This window comes from Carassius auratus, unplaced genomic scaffold, assembly GCF_003368295.1.
Source record: "Carassius auratus strain Wakin unplaced genomic scaffold, ASM336829v1 scaf_tig00011856, whole genome shotgun sequence".
NCBI lineage: Eukaryota > Metazoa > Chordata > Actinopteri > Cypriniformes > Cyprinidae > Carassius > Carassius auratus.
The window spans coordinates 232,269-257,088 of record NW_020524245.1 but is presented as its reverse complement, the minus strand read 5'-3'; the positions used below and the strand labels follow the sequence as shown (position 1 = coordinate 257,088).

General features: G+C 38.8%; 1 protein-coding gene across 7 annotated transcripts; it reads right to left on the bottom strand.

The window, feature by feature from the left end:
• Positions 1-8,573: 8,573 nt before the first annotated feature.
• On the bottom strand, positions 8,574-24,077 carry LOC113073305 (arginine/serine-rich coiled-coil protein 2). 7 transcript variants are annotated; one of them, XM_026246202.1, is made up of 10 exons: positions 23,938-24,077; positions 23,373-23,496; positions 19,258-19,298; positions 17,054-17,251; positions 16,788-16,940; positions 16,580-16,696; positions 13,731-13,810; positions 12,605-12,861; positions 12,055-12,144; positions 8,574-9,237 (listed from the first exon to the last, which is right to left on the bottom strand). In XM_026246202.1, exons 2-10 carry the CDS (start codon positions 23,445-23,447, stop codon positions 9,049-9,051), a joined length of 1,200 nt encoding a protein of 399 aa, XP_026101987.1. In that variant the 5' UTR covers positions 23,448-23,496; positions 23,938-24,077; the 3' UTR covers positions 8,574-9,048. The 7 variants fall into 7 exon arrangements, with proteins under 7 accessions (XP_026101987.1, XP_026101984.1, XP_026101985.1 ...); XM_026246199.1 differs by having other exon boundaries at positions 17,054-17,229; XM_026246200.1 differs by having other exon boundaries at positions 12,605-12,858; positions 17,054-17,229.
• Positions 24,078-24,820: the final 743 nt, after the last annotated feature.

Genomic DNA, 24,820 nt, shown 5'->3' with positions numbered 1-24,820 from the left:
TTTTGTCCTTAAAGGAATAAAAAGACAGCAATCTCAAGGTTTTAGGCCAACCTATTAAAAAATGATGAATATGTAAATATTTTGCATACTGTAAAGAATGTTTAATGCAATCACACTGTGAATTTGAGAGGTTGAGAGGAATCTGAATTAAATGTAAATGAAAATATTCAGGCTAAAAGTTTTAATCCAAACACAAGAGGGCAGCAAAGCACCACGTACTGTTCTCATCACTGAAAAATAAAACGCACCTGAACATAAAAAAATATTTCAAAATTAGATTTTGTTTGCAATTCACTTGTATAACATAAATAATAATACAAATAGAATACATATTCACCTGGATCCAATCACAAATGGCTCGTGTAGACAATTTGTTGCTATGTATTTTTTAAAATGTAATGTGCATATTTAAATGTCTCTTTAAAGAAATGTTATATTATTATTATTATTATTTTTTTAAAGAGACCAATAAAATTGTCTTATTTTAATTGGGCAGTCATTATTAAAGACATGGGGCCTTATGTATAAAGCGGCACTGAAATAATTCTCCCACTGTAAGAAACAATGTTTTAACTGCAGAAAGGAAAGTTATAATGACTCTGTGTTTCTTGGATACTGGAAAAACGCAGCAATGCCCCAGTGATGACTTAGGGCCATCACAGTCCACAGTTAGCAGGGTCCACTGTTGATGCACTAACCACACCAGACATAGTAAGGCAGTTCATTGACTACCCAACTGACCTTCAAACTAAACGGCAGATTTTTTGAGGATTGCGGGTTTCCCTGGAGTTGTTGGAACCATCGATGGCACCCATGTAGGCATCATTGCTGTAAATGAGGAGACATACATGATTCATAAAGGATTCCATGGAGGGCATCCTTATGATTACAAATTTTATTAATTAAATTATAAGTCCATTCTAAGTACATTTTAATAGGTTTCATCCTGCAGTTAATGCTTTCAATTAGCCCACACCAACAGACTGTTGGCTAAACGTCTGATGCATATGGGACACAAAGTGGAAACACTTCAGCAGTGTCGAAGTCATCATCAGATTGATTTAATTCTACAGGATTTCTGCAAGATGTGTATGTCGCATTTTTGATGCTGTGGCACCCAACCTTCTCACCAAAGGAGAAAGCCTAGTGTTTACAACTGTAACGACGAGTGCTTCCCAGGATCAACTGAACACTGGAGTTTCAAAAGAATGTGAAATATTTAAAGTTTGCAAGTTTTTTCAAACTTGTTAGGAGCACAGACGAGGACACTTTTAAGAGGCTTAATAGTTTCTTTAGCAGAGGAGAAATGGCATAAAAACGAAGAGGCAGAAGAAATGTGTTGCAGACAATGGATGACAATATAGATTTGATCGTGCAGGGATCACGTTTGTGACTAATCTTATTTAGAGACGTGCTAACATCTCCGACAGTGCAGAAATGCCAGAGCACCAGAAATTCACTACATTATGATATTTGGCAACTGGGAAAATGCAACAATTCAATAGTGATGATTTGGGTCTGTCACAACCTTCTGTACGCAGAGTTATCACACAAACAATTACAGCACTTTCAGAACATCTTATTGTGCCGGAGTTCATTTCGTTTCCACTAGACATTCCAACCTTTGCAGGCTCAAAAAACTGCATTTATGAATATAGCAGGCTTATAGGTGCGCACAAGCAGGGGGAATGAACCATTAATAATTTGTGCTATAAGCTCCTATGTCTGCTTCTTGTCCCTTGCTATGACACCCGGCCCGAATTTTCCTTTAAGAATGGCCTTGTGTTCATCCACTAACTGGGCTAACAGAAAACACTGTCCCTCTGTCCAGTTTGGCTTTCTCACCCTTCTTGGTTTTGATTCCATGTTTGATACATTAAAACCAACATTCAAACCACAGCAATCACTGTAATTGGAAAGAGTGCAACTTTTTTTATCATTCTAAGCTAATCAAATACTTTACAGGAAATGAAAAGCATGGTAAATAAAAAAAGGATTTATATACACATTTAATGTGTGTGTGTATAGGTGTGTGTGTGTGAGAATGGTCAAATAGGAAAAATTACGCATGTAAATTCAAAGTGAGAATTAGAATAGACCCTATACATAAAATCACTCTTTTTGTTCCTTCTTGCACAAACCAACCAATCACAGTCTTCTAAAGATTGTGTCATACATAGCAACCGGGTCAACCCCGCCTCCTCACTAAGATGAAAGTTTTTGTCTTTTCCTAACTCAGAGTTGCTCTCAGATGGGTCCTGAATTGCTCTTAAGCTAAGACTCCTACATAAAAGTTTTTAAGCTAAATTAAGAGTTTTCTTAGAGGATTCTTAGAATCTTTATGGACACGGGCCCAGTCTTATACTCTACTATAAGTTGCTTTTAGCTGCTTTATAAAAGTCTCCTACTCTTAGAAAGGTCCTACTCTTTACTAAGTATTTTTTGACACTTAAGTCAAAGCTTAAGACTATTCTTAAGAGCATTTCTTAAAAGTTTTATTCATAAGGCCCCAGGGCCCAAAAAAGCAAAAGTTTTTTTCTTAAGTGTGTCAAAATTCTAAGAATAACGTAATTTTACTCTTATCCCTAGACTTAATAATAAGAGTGATTCATAAAGGTTTCTAAGTATAAATACTAGGTCTCAGCTCCTTAGTTATTTAAGAGAGCTGGAGATGTCTCCTAACCTAGATAGGAGTAACAAGATGGCAGCAAAAAGGAGGAGACACACCCTTTCCAATGAAGATATGACATATTGGAGTTATATATTACAATAATATGGAGTTGATAAAATGATACAAAACTTGCTTGTCAAGATAGTTAAATATTTTTGTAGCTGAACAAGAAATTTAATGACTTCTTCCAGAATACAAATTAATGCTCTAACTGCAGAAATTAAAGTTGTAATTAAACTTTTTTGTAATTAAACTTTTTTTTTTTTTTTTTTTATGAACCCACATTTCACTCAAAATACAATAGGAACCCAACCTACCAAATTGTGATCATTTTGTTCATTGCAAAGTATTTAAAAAATACATTTAAATACAAAAATATTTAATTGTTTTAATTAAATAGTTGTATTGTAGTTATATTAAATGATTAGTATTGTGCTGCTGTGACTTCACATGAGCAGGCTCACGATTGGCTATTTCATAGGTCAAGGACAGCCATTTTGGGTTGACATCACTGCAGTATGAGCCAGGCCCGGGGTTGGGGCTCGTATGCGAGTGCCTGGTGGCCGGGCCTTCCCCCATGGGGCCCGGCCGGGCTCAGCCCGAAGGAGTGACGTGGGTCCGCCCTCCTGTGGGCTCACCACCTGCAGGAGGGAGCGTAAGGGGCCTGTGCATAGAGGATCGGGCGACAGTCGAAGGCAAGACCCCCGACGACCCGATCTCTGGACACGGAATCTGGCTTTAGGGACGTGGAATGTCACCTCGTTGGCGGGGAAGGAGCCTGAGCTTGTGCGGGAGGTCAAGAGGTACCGACTAGAGATAGTCGGGCTCACCTCCACGCACATCTTGGGCTCTGGAACCACACTTCTTGAGAGAGGCTGGACTCTCTACCACTCTGGAGTTGCCCATGGTGAGAGGCGGAGGGCTGGAGTGGGTTTGCTTATAGCCCCCCAGCTCAGCCGCCATGTGTTGGGGTTCACCCCGGTGAACGAGAGGGTCGCTTCTCTGCGCCTTCGAGTCGGGGATAGGTCTCTCACTGTCGTTTGTGCCTACGGGCCGAACGGCAGTGCGGACTACCCGGCCCTTTAGAAGTCTCTGGGAGGGGTGCTGGAAAGTGCTCTGACTGGAGACTCCGTCGTTCTACTGGGGGACTTCAATGCTCACGTGGGCAGTGACAGTGACACCTGGAGGGGCGTGATTGGGAGGAACGGCCCCCCTGACCTGAACCCGAGCGGTGTTCTGTTATTGGATTTCTGTGCTAACCACGGTTTGTCCATAACGAACACCATGTTCAAGCATAAGGGTGTCCATCAGTGCACGTGGCACCAGGACACCCTAGGCCGGAGGTCGATGATCAACTTTGTGGTCGTGTCATCAGACCTTCGGCCATATGTCTTGGACACTCGGGTGAAGAGAGTGGCAGAGCTGTCAACTGATCACCACCTTGTGGTGAGTTGGATCCGATGGCGGGGGAGGAAGCTGGACAGACTCGGCAGACCCAAGCATACTGTGAGGGTCTGTTGGGAACGTTTGGCCAAGCCCCCGGTCAGAGAGATCTTCAACTCCCACCTCCGGCAGAGCTTCGACCAGATCCCGAGGGAGTCTGGAGATATTGAGTCCGAGTGGACCATGTTCTCCACCTCCATTGTCACTGCGGCTGCTCGGAGCTGTGGCCGTAAGGTCTCCGGTGCCTGTCGAAGCGGCAATCCCCGAACCCGGTGGTGGACACCGGAAGTAAGGGATGCCGTCAAGCTGAAGAAGGAGTCCTATCGGGCCTGGATGACTTGTGGGACTTAGGGCTGTTTGGTCCCTATACGACCGGAGCAAGAGCTTGGTTCGCATTGCCGGCAGTAAGTCAGACCTGTTCCCAGTGCATGTTGGACTCCGGCAGGGCTGCCCTTTGTCACCGGTTCTGTTCATAATTTTTATGGACAGAATTTCTAGGCGCAGCCAAGGGCCAGAGAGTGTCCGGTTTGGGGACCATGCGATTTCTTCGCTGCTTTTTGCAGATGATGTTGTCGTGTTGGCCTCCTCAGACCAGGACCTTCAGCGTGCACTGGGACGGTTTGCAGCCGAGTGTGAAGCGGTTGTGATGAGAATCAGCACCTCCAAGTCCGAGGCCATGGTTCTCAGTCGGAAAAGGGTGGATTGCCCACTTCAGGTTGGTGGAGAGTTCCTGCCTCAAGTGGAGGAGTTCAGGTATCTTGGGGTCTTGTTCACGAGTGAGGGAAGGATGGAAATTGAGATTGACAGACGGATCGGTACAGCGACCGGTAATGCGGTCGCTGTACCGGTCTGTCGTGGTGAAGAAGGAGCTGAGCTGTAAGGCAAAGCTCTCGATTTACCGGTCAATCTACGTTCCTACTCTCACCTATGGTCATGAGCTGTGGGTCATGACCGAAAGGACAAGATCCCGGATACAGGCGGCCGAAATGAGCTTTCTCCGTCGGGTGGCTGGGCGCTCCCTTAGAGATAGGGTGAGAAGCTCGGTCACTCGGGAGGAGCTCAGAGTAGAGCCGTTGCTCCTCCACATCGAGAGGAGCCAGCTGAGGTGGCTCGGGCATCTATTTCGGATGCCTCCTGGATGCCTTCCCAGGGAGGTGTTCCAGGCACGTCTCACCGGGAGGAGGCCCCGGGGAAGACCTAGGACATGCTGGAGGAACTATGTCTCCCGGCTGGCCTGGGAACGCCTCGGGGTCCCCCCGGAAAAGCTGGAAGAGGTGGCTAGGGAGAGGGAAGTCTGGGTGTCTCTGCTTAGACTGTTGCCCCCGCGACCCGGCCCCGGATTAAGCGGAAGATGATGGATGGATGGATGGATCATTGCAGTTCTTAGTTTGCAACACTTAAGTATCACCTCAGACAACACTTAAGAATCAGTCTTAGCCTTTACTAAAAGTTGCTTTTAGCTTCTTTATAAAAGTCTCCTACTCCTCCTGCCCCTGGGCCTTTATTCACAAAACATTTCAAGACTAAAAGTAGCTCATAACACCGATTTAGGAGAACATCTTTAAAATAATAGGCGTCAGTTCTACATTTAGAACTCCTTTTTTTTTTTTTTCTAAAAGTATTTCATAAAGCATTTTAGCACTTAAACTAGCTCCTAAATCTGTGAAACATTCTGAGTAGCGAAGAGGACTCCTAAGTCACTAAGACCAAGTCACAAACTATCCTAAAATGGCTGTTGTCTGCAATCTGCCTCGGAACATAAACATTTTAAAAATATTTGATGATAATGAGCTTTTATAAAGGCATTACCTTCGGTTTTGAAGGTTATCCCAACTCTAAATTTTCCTTTGATTATGCCCTTATTTTGATTAACCAGTTGGGCAAGAAGTAGCAGATGTTCTTGCACCCAGTTTGGATTTATTTTACGTTTGCATGTCTTAATGACTTATCAGCCTTTATTATTCTACACTAATAATGAGAAGCATACATATAAAAGACTGACAATTAACTGAACACATACTTGTTTAATTAATGACACTTAGGTTGCATTTTAAAATCTTTATTTGAATGCAGCAACATTTTTATTTTTTAAACCTTTATCCTTACTCTAAAATATTTATATGAATAAATCTCCGACAGAGACAGCGGCCAATCACTGTTTGCCGAGTTAGTAACCATGCTGACATCATCCATAGCAACGAGGTCAACCTTGCTCTTAGCTCGAGATTTCTCTCTATTCCTTAGTAAAAGTTTGCCTCAGCAGCTTTGTGAATAGATTTCAAGACAAAACTATCTGCTAAAATATTTTACTGTCATTTAGGAGAACTCTTAGTGGTAAGATAAAATGTTGTATGGGCCCAAATCATCAAATGAGTGACAAGGCCATTTAAATGGCTTATAACTTTGTAATTCTTGATAAGCTAACATTTTATGGTTTGGATCTATCCCACCAAGGCTGACATTTCTATGACTTGAGGTCTCTGTTTCCTGGATTCTTTTAGAGCAGAAAAGGAATAATTGACAAAAAAGCACAAATACGATAGTGTGTAACACTTTCTACAGAAAAGAGTAAAATTTTATCAAATAGAATATAAGATTTGGTAAAGCTTCCCTGAAGGAAGAACTGTGAAAAGTCTATGTCTGGTGTGTTTAAAGTCTGGCCCTGCATCGCTGATTGTAAATATCTGTGATCCAGGGAAGAGAGGTCCTGATGACCTTTTCTGCTGTCCTCATCACTCTGGACAGCACCTTTCAGTCCCATGGTGACTCTCAAGTCAGCTGATGATGCTCCTTGTGGGTAGAGACTCCACAGCCACAATGTAGAAAGTTCTCAGCACCCTGTTGGAGACCTTGACACTGGCCAAGCGTTGGTGTGTGTGTGCGTTGTCTAGCAAAGACCTTCTGTGAGGTGGACCTCAAGGTATTTGAAGCTGGTCTTCTTTTAAACCATTGTTCATCAGAGGACCCTAGTTCCTCACCTGCTTCCTCCCATCATGAATGATCATCTTCTTAGGCTTGCTGGCATTTAGGGAGATATTTTTATTGCGACACCATGTATAAGAATGTCCACATTTTCTAGTAAACCTCTTTATCACTGTTAGTGATGTAATTTATAACTTCTTAGTCATTTTCAAACTTCTCCAGGTTATTTAATGATTTAGTTTTTGTTTGGAGCCTGAACGGCTATCTAGATTCTCTGGTCTCGTCTGGAGCCATAGACCTTCCTACTCTGCCCACTGGTCCCAATTCAGCATGAATTACTGTCTGGTTCTATCCAGTTCCCTGACCTCTCCTCCTCTGCTGGTTCCTTCCAGTATACTGTAGGTGATCCCCTGGTTCTGTCCAGTTCCCTAACCCATTCCCCTCATTAGTTCTATCCAGCTTAAAGGATTCAATGGTTTTGTCCAATTCTTAGGCCATTACTTCTCAGGCCATAAGTCTCCTTGTCCGCCATTGCCACCATGGTCTCAGGGTTTCAGTCTATGACTATTTGGCCCAACCTTGGCCCTTTGAGGGCAAAAATCTGCCTCTGTCCCGCAACCCTTCATTTTTATGTAGATCTCCAGTCCTTTGACTCCACCATGGTCCTCCAGCCTTCTGGCTTCATCAGGGTCCCTTGTCTTTCTACATCGACCATGGTCTTTCAATACCAACTTTGCCATGATTAGTGGTACCTGTGGATCTCCACCCCTTTCAACTCGGGCATGGTCATCAACTCCACTCAGCTCAAGGCCTTCTATCAATCATAGCCTCCAGTGTGTTCACATTCCTAATGGAAGATCTCCTAGAATTATGTACAGGTGCTTCAAGGTTCATTAAATTAAACCTGCCAACCAGGGCTGTGTTTCCCAAAAGCATAAGCAGCTTAGGTAGGTCGTAGACCCATTGAAACCAATGGAGGAATGATCAACTTAAGAGTTACAATGCTTTTGGGAAATGCAGGCCAGGTTTCTGCGTAGCTTCATGTGCTCTATATCAGATCAGTCTCCAGAAGTGGTGTTGTTTTTTTGCTTTGCACGACTCAACGTATGCTTCTGTCTTATTTATAAAGAAATGGTATACTATGGTAAACTGTACTAAGTGTACAAAGAAAGTATAGCCCATGTATGTTTACCTACATTTATTTTTAACTTTACATCAGCCAGAATGTAAAATTTAGGACTGCTTCCATACAGGGACTCCTTAGTGGTCCCACAAAAACTTTAAGTACAGTGAGCAGTTAACATTCTGCTGGAACACACTACAGCTGTTTCTAATCGGCTAATTTTCTCAATTAGTTTAATGAGAAGTAGCTCATCCTAGACTTAACATTTATTAAGAACCACATAATCTGAAGTATTGCAGTAACATACAATAAACTAATACAAGGACTAGGAAATTTTTCCCCTACAATTTCTTTTGGTATAAGGATAATGATTCAAAAATGTATGATCTTCATGAATGATGAAATGTATTTTGTATGTTAAATAATTTTATTGTTCTGTGAAATTGCAGTGTTTTTTCCCCCCAACTCAAACTGATGACAGTCTGTCATATTAATTTGTGTCCTTGATATATGTAGTAATTATTTCACAAAAAGCTGTGAAGCACAATATATCATAGCCCCTGGTACCAATTGGTCATTGATATATCAGGAATCGCTAACTTCAGACAGTATCAATACAAACAGTCAAATATACAATCACATTCCCCTCCCAAAATCCAAACAAAAGCTTTACAATATTAAATGCAATCTTCAGAGACCAAGCAACTATACATGTTTGAGCAATCAACTGTATTTACATGTGAATTTCCAAAATGAATAAAATGACAGACCTGATGAATCATACATGCAGGCTAATGCACCAGTATTCTCTACAAACACATAAAAATCAGCTTTACAGTGGTAACATCAGACAGAATGTACAAAAATGAGAAGCACAAATACAGAATGTTCAGACAGCATCCATGCCCCTTGAAGAAAATGAAGAGGAGAAACCTAGGCCCATTCCCCTCTGCGTGTGTGTTTGTGAACGGGCCATCTCATACTGGACGTCCAAATTTCGGAACATCTCTTCCTGCTGTTGCAAGGTTTTAAGACCTTCTTCGTTACCAGCTCCTGATGAACTACCTTCTTCTTCACCCTACAGTGAACACAACAGGGTTATCCTTAACTTAAACTTGAAAACTTTTTGTTAGTTGAAGTAAAGCTAAAATAATACCACGATTCAATACCACGACTGAGGTGCCCTTGAGCAAGGAACCGAAAACCCAACGGTCCCCGGGCGCCGACAGCATAAATGGCTGCCCACTGCTCCGAGTGTATGTTCATGGTGTGTGTTCACAGCTGTGTGTGTGCACTTTGGATGGGTTAAATTCAGAGCACGAATTCCGAGAATGGGTCACCATACTTGGCTGAATGTCATGTCACTTTCATAAAATAGAAATTCAGAAATTGATGACAAACTAAAACAAAATTAGAAGTGTTGCCTTGGTAACTAACTGAAATACGTAAGGGATAATAAACAGCTTGCCATGCATTAAAGGATTTTGAATGCACAACGCGGACACAAAGGCAGAGGGTGGTTGCTTGCCTCCACAAAGTGCATTTAAAATCCTTTAATGCATGGAAAGCCATTGATTATTCCACTTATTCCATGGTCATTTGCTAAGTTATAGACAAGTTAAAACTAGGATTGCTCTTTGCAGTACAATATTTGACGAATGGGTAAAAATTAGTTTTTTCATCAGTTACGGCACATTCGCTCTAGCATTCTGCCCATTTCAAATCAGACATCAGACAAAATCGCATTAATTTGAATGAATTGTAGCACTGGTTCAATTAATTATTGATCGAAAGAGAGAAAGGTGACAGTTGCATATGCAAGCTGCATCTCTTTCTACAAACGATTACTTCAAAAACATTGATTTTACCACCTCATTGCTGAGGAATATAATGTAGCGTTCTAGTATCTAGGCTATTTTATTTATAAAAATAGCAGGGAAGCGTTGACAACAAGTTTACATATTCGCAATCTCCAACACTCTCACTCTCACTCTCTCTCTCTCTGTGTGAGCACTTGGTGAAGAGCATGAAGAGATGAGCACTGAAGCCAATCACAAATGTGTTGAGCATGTGAAAACAATGACCAATCAGTGCTGTTTAAGAATCTGCACAACAGCACTCAAATCTTAGTGGGAAATGATGTTTTCAGTACCGAATGGTATCACAGTCGGTACTTTTGACAACACTAAAGTGCTATAGCATTTTGTTTGGAAACACTTTAACCTGTTAAATGTCACCCCGTCCCGTAAACGGGACGCCTACGTTGACTATACTATATTACAATCAAATCTAATCTAATCTTGACAAACTATATATCGTTGGAAAGGTCTAAGACTCCCAAATATATATTTTACCAATATTTTTTGTTAAAAATTATGTAGGAAAAGTAATAGATGAATTTATGACAAGAGTGCACCCTCAGAAATCTACATTACAAAAAGAGCTTTGACCTTTATTTAAAAAAAAAGACTTCCTCGTTGCCTTTTTCTCTGTCACATTTTAGAAATCATCAGAAGTTATATATCACTTGAAAACATAAAATCTCAAAATTCATCCTTCAAAACACATTTTAAAATCAGACATTGCATTACCATGTAAATGGTACATCAAAATCATGTTACAAAATGTTTTCAGTCATGAATTATAAAAAATTATGTTTGTATCATGCACATTCATGTCTATCTTCAAAAACGTGAGTGACAGTTAACAGGTTAAAAGGTGCTTTTTTAAAGCAGTATTCCTTTCACATAGTAGCAGTTTAAATATTTAGTGTAAATTTTAACTTTCATGTATTTAAATATAAAACAAGCTATTTGTCACTGCCAGGACATTATCGTTTTCATAGAAAATATTTTAGTCGGTTATAGAAAAACAACTTATGCTTAGTTCTATCCAGCTTAAAGGATTCAATGGTTTTGTCCAATTCTTAGGCCATGACTTCTCAGGCCATGAGTCTCCTTGTCCACTTATGAGTCCAGAGCCTCGATCATAACAGGCACCCTTCCTGTTAGAGACCTTCACGCGGGAACCATCGCAGCAGAGTCTAGTGCAGGACAAAACTTGATGGGTGGGTAGAGACTCGTGTGTGCGGGATGAGGGAGAAAAATTTGGGTGTGCTCACACTAGGCAATCTTAACACCCAAAGCCTGGTTCATTTGACTAGTGTGATCGCTCTGTTTAGCAGTCTCTGGCTCGGTTGGAAGAGGTGGGCAAGAGCGCGGTTCAGTTATACATGTAGATCAGTGCGTATGAGTGCTAATTGTGCTGAAAAGTAGATCTTTTGATACGTGGTGCATGACTGCGTGAATATTTCTGAGTGTCAAAAGCGATAGATGTGAGAGGGAAATATATTGTGAGAGGGCCATGTTTTACCACGTCCAATACGAGTTAACAATGAACTCCACTGTGCTGAGCAAGCGCTTCTCTGCGGTCTTGACGTGCTATCTGAAACTTCCTACTTATAAAGTCATGATTATGACCTCGTTGTATTTTTTTCTATTAAAAATAACAGTGGACAGTGGTTCTGAATGCTGATGCTTAGCATCGGGAGCATCCCCTCCTGTGTGTGACCCATGATTTGTCTGTATGTGTACTCAGAACCAATGAGCAATGGACTTTCATAATAAAAACTATGTTAACGCGCAATATAATTATCGGAGTTAATCAATTAATGCGTTAACGCGATAACACGTCAACTTGCCCAGTGCTAATTAAAACTAATAAACATGACAAAGTTTAAAATATTCAAGTAATACAACATTTATATAATAAAATTATTAAATATATTATAATAATATATTATTAAAATAAACATTTAAAATTTCTCCAGTTCACAGATTAAGAACATCCTGAATAAAAAGAAATAAACAAATATTTAATAAAGTATAACACTTACTTTGATGCCCATTAATTTGCGAAATTTCACATTTTGATCTTTATTACCAAAATTCAGCTTCTCCCAAAGCTCAGCTGTTTGTGACTTGTCCTACAACATAAACATATATTAATCCTGAACAGCTCAAGACATAAAATTTTAAAGATGAAAAGAAGTGTTACTAGAGGCACTAAGTACTATGCAAAAGCAAATCATTTATCAATGTCAAAATGAGTAATAAATATTTCTTTCAGTGTCTAAGAGCAACTATGATTTATTGGACTGTTTTTTGGTATCTTTTGAAAGTTATACAAAAAAATTAAGAAAATTCAAAAATGGCATAAAAAAGTAATCACTAATTAATTACAATTTAATTACTTTCCTATAAACTGTTTTATGGGCTACCATATACTCAGAAGTTGAGGAATATATACAGCAAATAGAAAAATGAATTGTATATTACATAAACTTATAATAAACAGAACAATCATTGCAAACAATATAAGTGGTATCATGCCAACTGTCAGCAACCTTATATTAATAATCTATACAGTGACTTTGTTGGCCTTACCCCATCTTTTTTCCCCTGCCACAACTTTTTCCTCTTCTTTTCCTGCTCTGCAAACTTCATTGGGTTCACCGCTGAGGGATTGTAGTAGCTTGGCACAGCAATGCCAGTCTCTGCCAGCGTTTTGGCGTGAAGTGCTGCCATCTGAGCAGCCATTGCAATCTGAGGAGTGACCTGTGTGCCAGAGGCCAGCAGTGCTGCAACGTTCAGGCTTGAACTGGGTGCTGCAGTGGTTGTATCGCACAACAGTGGAGCTGCTGCTGTTAGGAAACAACCAACAACATATCAAATGGACGTCTGTTGCAGCCAGGGCTCCAGATTTTGTGACCATTTTCTCTGCCTGTGTGACTAAGTTTTGTGAGCGGTCACAGTGGCACAACCACCACATTTTTTTAACTCATAAGCGCTTCCATTCCTGTCGTATATGTGGAACTAAAGAGCATAATGCAAGCTCGCTTTCATTTTTATATGATTCCTCAGTGTTTGCTAAACGTTCTGTAATTTATTATTCTGTATATAATACATCATGTGGTGTATGCCATGCATCATCTTATTCATTTTTGTTATTAAACATTTTGTAAGCTTGTTTGTCATTGTATCTTACCATTTTATTGTTGTCGTGCTTTTTAATTAATAATAACAACAATGAATCCATCTTTTGTTTTAGTCTTAAACAGTGAGAGGTATAGATGTTAGCAAAACAGACAATTATCTTTTGTTGTAAAATGTGACAACATGATCGCAAACTCAAAAGCAAAAGCATCCGAAGCCCATGGCTTATAACATAGCAAAATAGAAATGCCTGTTCACAAAATTCAAATCACAAATACTACTACTAATGAAAAAGAACACGCTGAATGTTGACCTCTTTCATTTAATATATAACTATAAACTATGATAAAATATAACTATAAACTATGATAAAAGTTAATCAGAATGCATTGATTAATCCAATGTTGTAGCAAAAAAAAAAAAAAACAACCAAATCAAATTGTGAACTCATGCGACCAACTGAGAAAGTTAGTAACAAAAGAGCCACCAGTGGGAAGAATGAGTCTGGAGCCCTGTGCAGTGGGTCAGATATGAATCCACTGCACCAATAGGCATATGATTTGCAGCAGTTACTTGCCTGCTGCCTTCTCTTGTTGTTGCCGTTTTTCCAACAACTCTTTTTCCTTCTGTTCTTGAAGCTTCTTTGCTCTCTCCAACCTAAGTATGTGAGGAAAATATATTTAGTGAACATGAAGATAACAAGGAAATGTACACCTCACAAATCAAGTAGATACTTTTAGGTGGTTTTCATAATGGGTAGTTTTGAAGCGTTCTAAAAGAGCTTGATTAGGGCTGCAGGCTCTGTCAAAATAACACTGAAACTAGGGATGTGCGTTATTAAAAAATAACTACAAAGTACAAGTGCACATTACGACTACACATACAAATAAAACAAACAATGCTTTATTTTCAGGTACAAAAGGTGCATTTAGCAGGAGCATTCAATAAATTGAATGAAGAAATATAAAAATGAAACACTATATAGACCAGGGATAGGCAACGTCAGTCTCGGAGTGCCGCTGTCCTGCAGAGTTTAACTCTTAACACTAAATCAAACACATCTGAACAAGCCAATCACGATCTTTGGGATTACCTAATACCTAGACTGTAGACAAGTTTTGTTTTCTTCTTTTTTTTCTCCAAGGTCTGCAGGACATCGGCACTTCAGGGCCGACATTGCCTACCCCTGATATAGACTGATTCCTAAAGCAACTCTATTAAAGCTCTTTATTCAAGAATAGGGAGTGATTTTTCTCTTTGCGTTTTGTCGTTTATGCACGTTAGCCCTTAATCGTCCCTTAAATAGGGTTTACATTTACATTCATTGGGGTCAGATAGACCCCAAACTTTTACAGATCAATTGCATAAGGAAATGTACAATTTGTATGCAATAAACTATATATCTTTTTATTTACTCCTCAACCATGCATTTATGCTGTGGTTTTGTGGATATTTGGTAGTTTTTTTCAATTTCTGCACAATTACTTACGTGCAAATTGGATGAATTCTAGTTAAAAGAAAGTGCAATGACCACATATATCCAGTACAGTTCAATGTGGACTCATTTCATTTTCACTTCATTTTTCTTGATGTTTCAACTTCACAACTTTATGATATATATTTTGTATATAATAAATGTAATAAAATTCTCTCTCTGTTTCTGTGTGAGGTTTGCTATGTCTACTCCTTCAAATTGTTGAGGATTTATGTCTGATTTTATTTGGCAAAATCGAAAAAATTCCCCAGACACCTGCATTTTGAGTGTGTGTGTGTGTGTGTGTGTGTGTGTGTGAGTGAGTGAGAGAGTGAAAGAGAGAGAACAAGCTTGTTCCATGTTGCCTTAGAGCTCTAGTATTAGTCTTTCATTTATATAAGGGGGGGGGGGGGGGGGGCAGCTGTGGCCTAATGGTTAGAAAGTCGGATTTGTAACCTGAAGGACTCCAGTTTGAGTCTCAATGCCGGCAGTAGTTGTAGGTGGGGGAGTGAATGAACAGTGCTCTCTTCCACCCTCAATATCCCTGGCTGAAGTGCCCTTGAGCAAGGCTCTGAACCCCCAACTACTCCCTGGGCGCTGGAGCTAAATGGCTGCCCACTGCTCTGGGTGTGTGTTCACAGTGTTTTTGTGTTCCCTACTCACTGCTGTGTGTGCACTTGGATGGGTAATATGCAAAGCACCAATTCTGAGTATGGCAAATGTCACAACTTTCTTTTCCATGTATGAACACTTTTCAGATTTATGACACTTGGTTTATGGTCTTGGACCAGACCTTTATTTAAATGTAGACATTTTCAGATTTTTATATATATATATATATATATATATATATATATATATATATATATATATATATATATATATATATATATATATATATATATATATATATATATATATATATATATATATATATATTAGTGGTGGGCATATTCATTTTTTTAATCTAGATTAATCTCACTCTGATCTTGAAATTAATCTAGATTAATAGAGTACTCAATTGGGCTCTTTCACATCCTTTTGTTTGTTCAAACAGCGATTTGTATTTGTTTATTCAGGTGTAGGAGGGACTTCGAGGAGAACTTCGCAGAAGAGAGCTCGGTTCAGTGTCGCTGTCCATGATACTCTGCTCTCTCTCTCTCTCTCGTGCGCACCGAACACAGCACGCGAGTTACCAGCTACTCTGTTTAGCTTTTCCGCATCTTGTTTTTGGATGCTTTAATGTTTAAATCGACAAGCGGTAAGGCTTAAAAACACGTAAAAAAGATAAGCTTTCGTGACATTGCCCAGCAGTGGGCCGTCAACTGCCCTGAGCATCTTTTTAGGCTGTTCTCAGCCAGTCGGTTATATAAAATATCAAGGTGAAAGTCATCATAGCTTGCTTAACTTTGAGAATAGATTATCGGCGATATTTTTTTTTTTATCGCCCGGTAAGAGTCTCACGTTAACACCGATAACGGCCCACCACTAATATATATATATATATATATATATATATATATTATTTTTTTTTACATTTTACATCATACACTGTTAAACAGGCTTTTTAGTGCCTGTGCTTCAGGTGTAAGCAGGGCTCAGAAAAAGCACCAGTCTGACCAGCACGTGAATGTAACATTTAACCGGCAAGGCTTTAAAGCACATGCAAATTATGTACTTTTGTGATTGCGAATAAGTGCAGTGTCCTGTGAGAGTAACTTTACTGCTGAAATAACATTAGATGTGAATATATGTGGCGTTGTACAGTATATTGATATGGCGCTGCCAGAACTGCAGCTGAATGTGAGCTGTAGCATGATACTACGATATTTCTTTGAAACCAGATTGTGGAGACATTTTTATCCACGATCAAAAATAGTCATATCACACACCCCTATATACGGTGTACAAAAAAGTTTTTTTGTACATTGGTGAAAAAGACAGCACTCTACCTTCTGGCCAATGCCTCCTGAGCATCCATGGCTGTGTTTCTGCCCCTGAAGGTCACAGGACTAGCTGACCGACTGCGACTTTTTTTCCGTGCTTTCTCTAACCTCTTTTTCTTCTCCCTAGATAAAAGTGGATCATCTCATAGTTTTAGTACACATTCGCAGTTTCACGGAGTTTCATGCAAAATCATGAACAAAATCTTAATCCGACCTGCTCTTGCTACGGCTCCTGCTGCGATGTCTGTGCTTGCTTCTGGAGTTTGATCGAGACCTTGCCCGTCTCTTCTTGTCACGGCTCCTTGATCTCCTTTCACCGCTTCGTGAGCGAGATCTTCTTTTGTCCCAGTTTCGATTATGATGTCGTCTTCAGTAAAATATTAATTAACATCTAAGCACACTAAACCTTAACATTAACTTGTTTCAACCAAATTCAGCCTATGTTAAATTAAATCAAAACGATTTGTCAAATGAAAATACCTTTCCCTTGAACGTGATCTTGATAGGCTTCTTGGTCTGGAGGATTTCTTGTCTTTTCGGCGATGTCGCTCCTCCATGTCTTCAGACAGCCTGTCACGGCCTTTATCTGACATCTCCAGCTGCTCCTCTGATCCGCTCTGACATTTCAGAGCTTTCTCAGAGTCCTTCTTCCGTGCCTGTTTTAAGAAGAATTTGTCTCTTTCAGGAAAATAGTGCAATAAAAAGAGTTAGTAAGTTTAAGAACAAACTTGCCAAAATAATTCTGACAAGAAAAACAGTTTTCAAATGAAAAAATCCCTAAGCCAAATCCCTTCAAGTGCAGCATATACATTTACATTTAACACAAATGAGTGCACTAAACCAGCACATTTACACCCAGTATAGTACCAAAAAAAAAAAAGCATGGGCGATCTTTATTGCGAGAAATGTACACAGATTTCGCACTGGCATTTTTTTTCTTGTATACACTGTTTTTCTCCTACATAAAGTCAACATAAAATCAAAATGAACCCTATTTACTTACACATTCCTGGTCTTACTCTACAAATATTTTATCTCCTCAAACTTTCTTTAAAATGTAATTAACTGACAAATGTAAATTTTGCTTTGTCGTGATGGATTTGTAAAGATGCGCTTGAGTGAATTTAAAATAACCATCATCTTGGTTTCCAGTAGGTAGAGACTCAAAATAGAAAATAAAATATTGTAAATTAACATCTACATATTTCATATATTTCTAGCATTCAGGTCAATTCAAGATTAATAAAATATATTCTTATTATTATTTTACCTCAGAAAATTCACATTACAATTATTTACATTACGAAAGTATACTGGGTTTGGTTTTATGTTGACTTTAAAGGGCATTTTACATAATATTATAAAGCTTTTCTTGCCATCTTGCCACCTCTTATGTGTAAAGGCACATATACATACAAAAAAGCTGTTTAAACCACTTAATCTCAAATTTCAATGTTAAATAATGATGCTTACTTGTGCTATAGTGTGAAAACATCCTATGTCTGAGGTGATTACAGTTTAAATATTGCATTCCATGAGGCACGCAAGTAAAAGCTAAATTACCTTTTTTTTTTTTTTTTTTTAAGGTTAGGTAATATTTCTTCATTAAGTGTGTGGATTTTGTTTTGAGAAATGTAAAAGTACTGCTACTATACAAAGGAAAAACACAGTAACACCACCAACCAAAAGTGAGAATAAAATGTAGTTTTGTTTTCGAGTGGAAGTTAATGCAGCTTTCACAATCCAAAAAAATAAAAACACCACTGTGTTTAGGCTTTGTAAGGCAGAATAGGTAAAGTGTGTATATACACACACACACACACACACACACACATACACATACACTATATATATACATACATACATACATACATACATACATACATATGTGTGTGTATATACATACACACACACACACACACATTTAATTAAATAATCTAATATGAATAAAATGCGGTGGTACATAACAAAGTGGCATGATTCATGTGAATGAGCCCATTCTATCACCTGTCCTGCTCTCCCACAAAAAATAACCGAAAACTCGCGTTCAATGTGTACAGCGTAAAATGCCCTTAAGAATTTGAATTCACTTATGACCAGACAAATATATATGAAAAATATTTCAGTGCGCGCAATTTAATGTTTTTTTTTTGATTGTTTTTTACTGTGCAAATCTGCATGCATTCACATTGGGAATGGCCAATCATTTTTTTTATTGGAATTCTGCTGGTGTCTATAAAAAAGGCAATAACTGGGGTTGTGAGAAAAACATATCGTTAAATAGGCATATAAGTTTAAATGACTGATAGTTACCTGTCCAGGTAGTAGGCATATAATTTTGCTATCTGTCAGCAGCGTCTTCTGTTCAGAGTGTCTCTTCGTGCATTAGCACGCTGAGTATAATTTATTATAGAAATGTTATCATATGATCTAAAATACAGGACGTTAAAAAAGCTCCCAAACAGACATTTCTCTCCATCTGTAATCCACATTAATACAATTTAATATTACATGCACTTGTGATTACATCTCAGTGCTTTTCTTCTCAGTCTGGCATTTCATTCCTTCTGTCTAAGCTGCATACTTACCATGGACTAAAACTAGAAATGCCAGCTGTAAAACTACTGATGAAGTGACCAGTTTAATCTAGGTCTACATGACATCAATGGACTAAAATTAGTTACCTCTTTGCTTCTGCTGTGGCTTCGTCTGTGCCTCTTGTCTCCTGAAAGACAAAAAGATACAAATGACTTATTGTCAGAAGGACACTGAAGGATTTATATTAAAAGCATTTACCAAAGCATTTAATTTTTAAAAGTTACAGTTATTAAGTACAATACTGTGATTAGGCCAAAAAATTTATAAAAAATACAAATAAAAAAAACTTTAAAGCAACACATATTCCCCACAATTGAGCAGACACTTCCTTACATTTTCTTTAGAACATAGGCTACATATTTAGTTTATAAATAAAATCTAGACAGAAGTTTTAACAAATGTAAAGTTTGTAATCTTAGTATTTAAAAATTTAACTATGCAAGCACTGTTACACATGTAAGATAGAGTGGGGTACATTACTTTTATGTAGGGCTGTGAATGCGATTTTGCGATTTTCATGCACATCTCATCAGTAAAGACGCTCCTGTAATTAGAAGTATATCTCCCAGCACGTGAGTTCAGATCATGGTTGCCAGGTTTTCACAACAAATCCTGCTCAGTTGCTTCTCAAAACTAGCCCAATTGCGTTTCCAGGAGGTTCCCCGATAAAAAAAATTGCTTTCCGGGGTTAAAATTTAAGTTTTATGGCATGGTTGCCTTGGTAAAGTTCGCATTTTAGGGGCTAAATATCACGTTATTTCTATTGGGGTCGCTTCCACCCGCGGACATGAAAAACAGCCACAGACTTGGCAACATTGTTTGGCATTTACTACACCGAGCCGTAATTCACTGACAATCTACACAAAGTCGATTTTAAATTCGGTGGCGATTCTTTGTCGATTTTGAAAGCGATTTTGTGTTAGTTGTCGGTAGACTACGGCTCTGTGTAGTAACTGCCGCTCCACCTGAACCTGTGTTGCCAAGTCTGCGATTGTTTTTCATGTCCACGGTTTGAAGCAACCCCAATACCAATAACATGATATTTAGCCCCTAAAATGCGAATTTTACCAAGACAACCATGCCAAAAAACAAAACATATTTTAACCCCGGGAAGCATTTTTTTTTTTTATCTGGGAACCTCCTGGAATTGCGATTAGTTTTGGACTAGTTTTGAGAAGCAACAGGGCAGGATTTGTTGTGAAAACCTGGCAAACCTGATCTGAACACACGTGCTGGAGATAATACTTCCAATTAAAGGAGCGTTTTTACTGATGAGATGTGCATGAAAATCGCATTCGATTTTTTGCACAGCCCTACTTTTATGCATTTAGCAGACGCTTTTATCCAAAGCGACTTACAGTGCATTCAGGCTATCAATTTTTACATATCATGTGTTCCTGGGGAATCGAACCCCCAACCTTGCGCTTGATAAGGCAGTGCTCTACCAATTAAGCTACAGGAACACTAAAAAGTAAAGTACATAAAGTGGGGGGTAGGGGGATCTTGATTTATTTCAGTTTCTTTTTTTTATTTTATTTTTATGGATTGTATGCAGACTTTCTGCAGGTTTGATATGGGTAAATGTAAGACTTTTTCAAGGTAAAGTAAAAAACATTTAGAGGGAAATAAATGGAAGGAAACACAAAATGTCTCAATTACTTTTTAAAATAATTTTAGCCAAAAAAAAAGCTTAGTCATTTTTTGCTGTGATTGCCATTTACATTGATTATAAGACTGACAGACTGCAACAGTTTGTGCTAAAAATCTCAGTTTGTGTTCTACTGAAGAAACAAATTCACCTTCATCTTGGATGCCCTGGGGGTAAGCCGAGTGGCAACCTCCCGCTCTCTCTCGTGAAGCCAACACGGAAGTGACTAAAACTGTAATTCATCGACTGGTCGCTGGAGGCTGGCTGCAAAAGGGAGTCAATCCCATAGACTCCCCAAGTTAAAATGTCCAACTTTACAGCAGAAAACACATGTTTACAGCCTGGTACATATTTTGCCCTTCATGACAACTGTGAGGGGGGAGGGGGTGAATGTTTTTATAACTCATCCGTTTAAATTATATTAAGCCTTAAAGTTCTGCATAATTAAGGGCGTGGTCACAAGAGTGACAGGTGGATTGCTGCTGCTAACACTCCCGTCGAGCTAGGTGGGCGTTGCTTTTTGCCCATTTTCGATTGTCCTGTAGAGTCACGCGGCCAAGATGGTGACGGCTCGCTCTGCACACTCATACACAGTAAAAGAAATGGACAAAGCGACCCCATTGGAATCAATGAAGTCAAGTGAAGTCAATTAGGAGCACGCACTTCCTGGGGGTCGAGCGTACTGCGCAGACTGACACTGAGCTTGATGACGTAGAGGTCATGTGAGCAACCTGTCTGACAATTGTAAGTCTTCTAATCGCTGTGCCAAGAGAAATCTGAATCATCCACCGAATCTTGTCCCGTTGCTTTTATGGACTCTCTATAGGCTTCTCCATTGACTTTATGCCTCCACGTCCTCCCGATAGCCTCATAGACAGCAAAAGATTGCCTGCGAGCTTCTCCTCCTGTCCATACGGTAATTTCTCTACTGTGCGACAGAGAGTCGCAGGTTATGGGAGAAGGGTCTGGCTGCAGACTTGCACTTGCACTGTCAGACTTGCATTCTCAGACTTGCACTCTCAGACACTTGTGCTTCTGCTAGCGACGTCACTTGCAGTCTTTTTTTATTTTTATTTTTTTTCTATTTATTGATAACTTTTTGTTTGAATCTTTCAAAATGTTACAACAGTAGCCAGGTGGTGAAGACAAGAAAAAAAGAAACTAAATTACAATGTCACTTGCATTCCCAGACTTGCACTCTCAGACACTTGTGCTTCCGCTAGCGACATCACTTGCAGTCTTTGTATTATTTAATTTTTTTTGTTCTATTTATTTATAACTTTTTGTTTGAATCTCTCAACATTTTACAACAGTAGCCAGGTGGTGAAGACAAGAAAAAAGAAACTAAATTACAGTGTCACTTGCAATCGCTACTTGCACTCTCCGCTCCCTGTGACGTCACTTGCAATCAACACAAATCGTGCATGTTGCCAATGGAGACAAGACGCTGTGGCCTACTACTATAATGTACAGGGTCCTGCAAGAAAAAGACAAGACCAGCAAATCCGTGGGCACAGAACAGCAGAATATGAACGCAATACACAAAGTCTTTCGTTAAGCATTTTCCTCCTGTAGAAAAAACAATAACTTAATATGGCATAATGTATTAGTATACGTTAAGTTCAATTAAACGACCAAATTCGATATATAGTTATTATTTAATGTACTACAAGGCAAGCAGATGGCTATGAACACAATGCAAACGTTTAATGTGGCCTAATAACAGACTAAGATGATAAAGACATAGGCATATAGGCAATATAGGCATAGCCTATATGTCTTGTTGTTGACTCAACGTATATACAGACCAGCAAATATTAACGAGCATTATGAAATGCATTAAGTGATTTTAAAAGGATCAGCTCCTACAGGCAAGCAAACGAGTACAGAACGCATTGCGTTAAATTGTACATAACTTTTTCCTCCTATAGAAAATCATTATAAATAAAACACATAATGTGCCTTACTGGACAAAGACAGTGATATAAATGAGTTGTAGATAGTTTATTCTATATGGAAAAATGCTTAACGCGAAACGTTGCGCGTTGCGTTTAATCTTGTCTCCATTGGCAACATGCACGATTTGTGTCGATTGCAAGTGTCACAGGTACCAGAGAGTGCAAGTAGCGATTGGAAGTGAAATTGTAATTTAGTTTATTTTTTTCTTGTCTTCGCCACCTGGCTACTGTTATAAAATGTTGGGAAATTCAAACAAAAAGTAAAAAAAAAATCGCTAACGGAAGTGCAAGTGTCTGAGAGTGCAAGTCTGAGAATGCAAGTCTGCAGCCAGACCCTCTTGGGTTATGGTGCAATCGTTAGCCTATTTTTACAAAAACTGCTTATACAGGGCCATAACATAAAATACAAGCTAACGGGGCCTTTTATACATTTTCGTGTTATACATCCATGTTTTTATACAATCTATTCTATAGGGTAAGCTGATAAACATAAAATTTTCATTTTTGGTTGAACTAAACTTTTTTTTTTTTTTTTGGCAGTGATTTTTAAAATGAGAATGATTTTGATATGTCAGTATTAATGAACCTGGTCTACCTGACTTGCGCTTTCGGTCCACTGATCGTGATCTGGACCGAGAGCAATGCTTCGAGCTCCGCTGACGATCTTCATCTGGGTGAGATTTTCCGGACAGGGACTCGTGGTATTTCATGTCATTTGCCTGATAAGAGATAAATTACAACTTCTAGATTATTTTAAAGGAAAAGCATGCAAAAGTAACAAATTTATTATGAATATTCATATCAATTGGTTTAATTTGATAGTTGTCCTGAGTACTGTTACTAAGAAACGTAAACTGAATCACATTAGCCACGAATTACGTTGGCCAGCCAACGTTAATCGCCGCCTGTTTATGTGCATGATACTATAGTATCTAGATACTAGATCTAGATAGATTTGGATACTCTAAGGTTTTAACATAACGTGGCATTTTAGTTCACAGCATCGTTTTGAGACTTCAATATTTTCTACTTAGTTTAGATTAAAGGTATCCGCCATTTTCCGAGTTACAGAATGTAGCCAATGAATTACTGTTTCATTAATTATATGCTTTTCTCAACTGTAATCTCGCCCAAAACAACAATCAAACAAATGTACTTGCCGCCATGTTAAACGAATAAAGAAAGGAATTCGCCGTATCCCCGTAGTTAGTGGCAGAATGCGAGAACCTCCTTCTATCATTCGTTTCTTTTGCATTGGAACAATACCCGGATGTTTCTTTCTACTTCTACTAAAACGCACAGAAAGCCGCGAAAGCACAGTGCTCTCTTGCGGCCGGACCTTCTCACTCTAGGTTTTCGGTAAAGAAACCCGACCGTACGACGGTGCAGCTGCAGTACATTCTCTTTAGGACAAGAAAGGCATCATGCCTAAGACTAAATGGCTTTTTCTAATATGAACAAGGTCTGTTTATTCTTATTAAAATAGGTGTGTGTTTAACACAGTGATTGTATAGATTGATCAAAAAATAAATAATCAACAACAACAACAACAACAACAACAATAATAATAATAATAATAAATTAAGGAACACTTTGAAAACACATCAGATCTCAATGGGAAAATATATCATGCTGGATATCAATACTGATATGGACTGGGTAATGTGTTAGGAATGAAATGATGCCACATAATTTGATGCAAATGAAAATGAACCTACTGAGGGCTAAATTCAAAGACACACCAAAAAGGAAAGTGAAAAAAAAATTATGCTGCAGGCTAGTCCATTTTGCTGAAATTTAATTACAGCAACTCAAAATGGTTACTCAGTATTTTTTATGGTCCCCTTGTGCTTGTATTTACAGCCCTTAAGAAACAGAGTATCAGGTTTGAATGGGATTGTTATATGTGTGGCATATTTGTAGTAGACTATTGTCACAATAGCCTTAAGAAATTTAGCCTAACCATGTTTCTTTTTGTAGTTAAATTGATTTTTTTCCCTTTTTTTCTATGATTATTATTACTGTTGTTGTTTGTTATTAGCT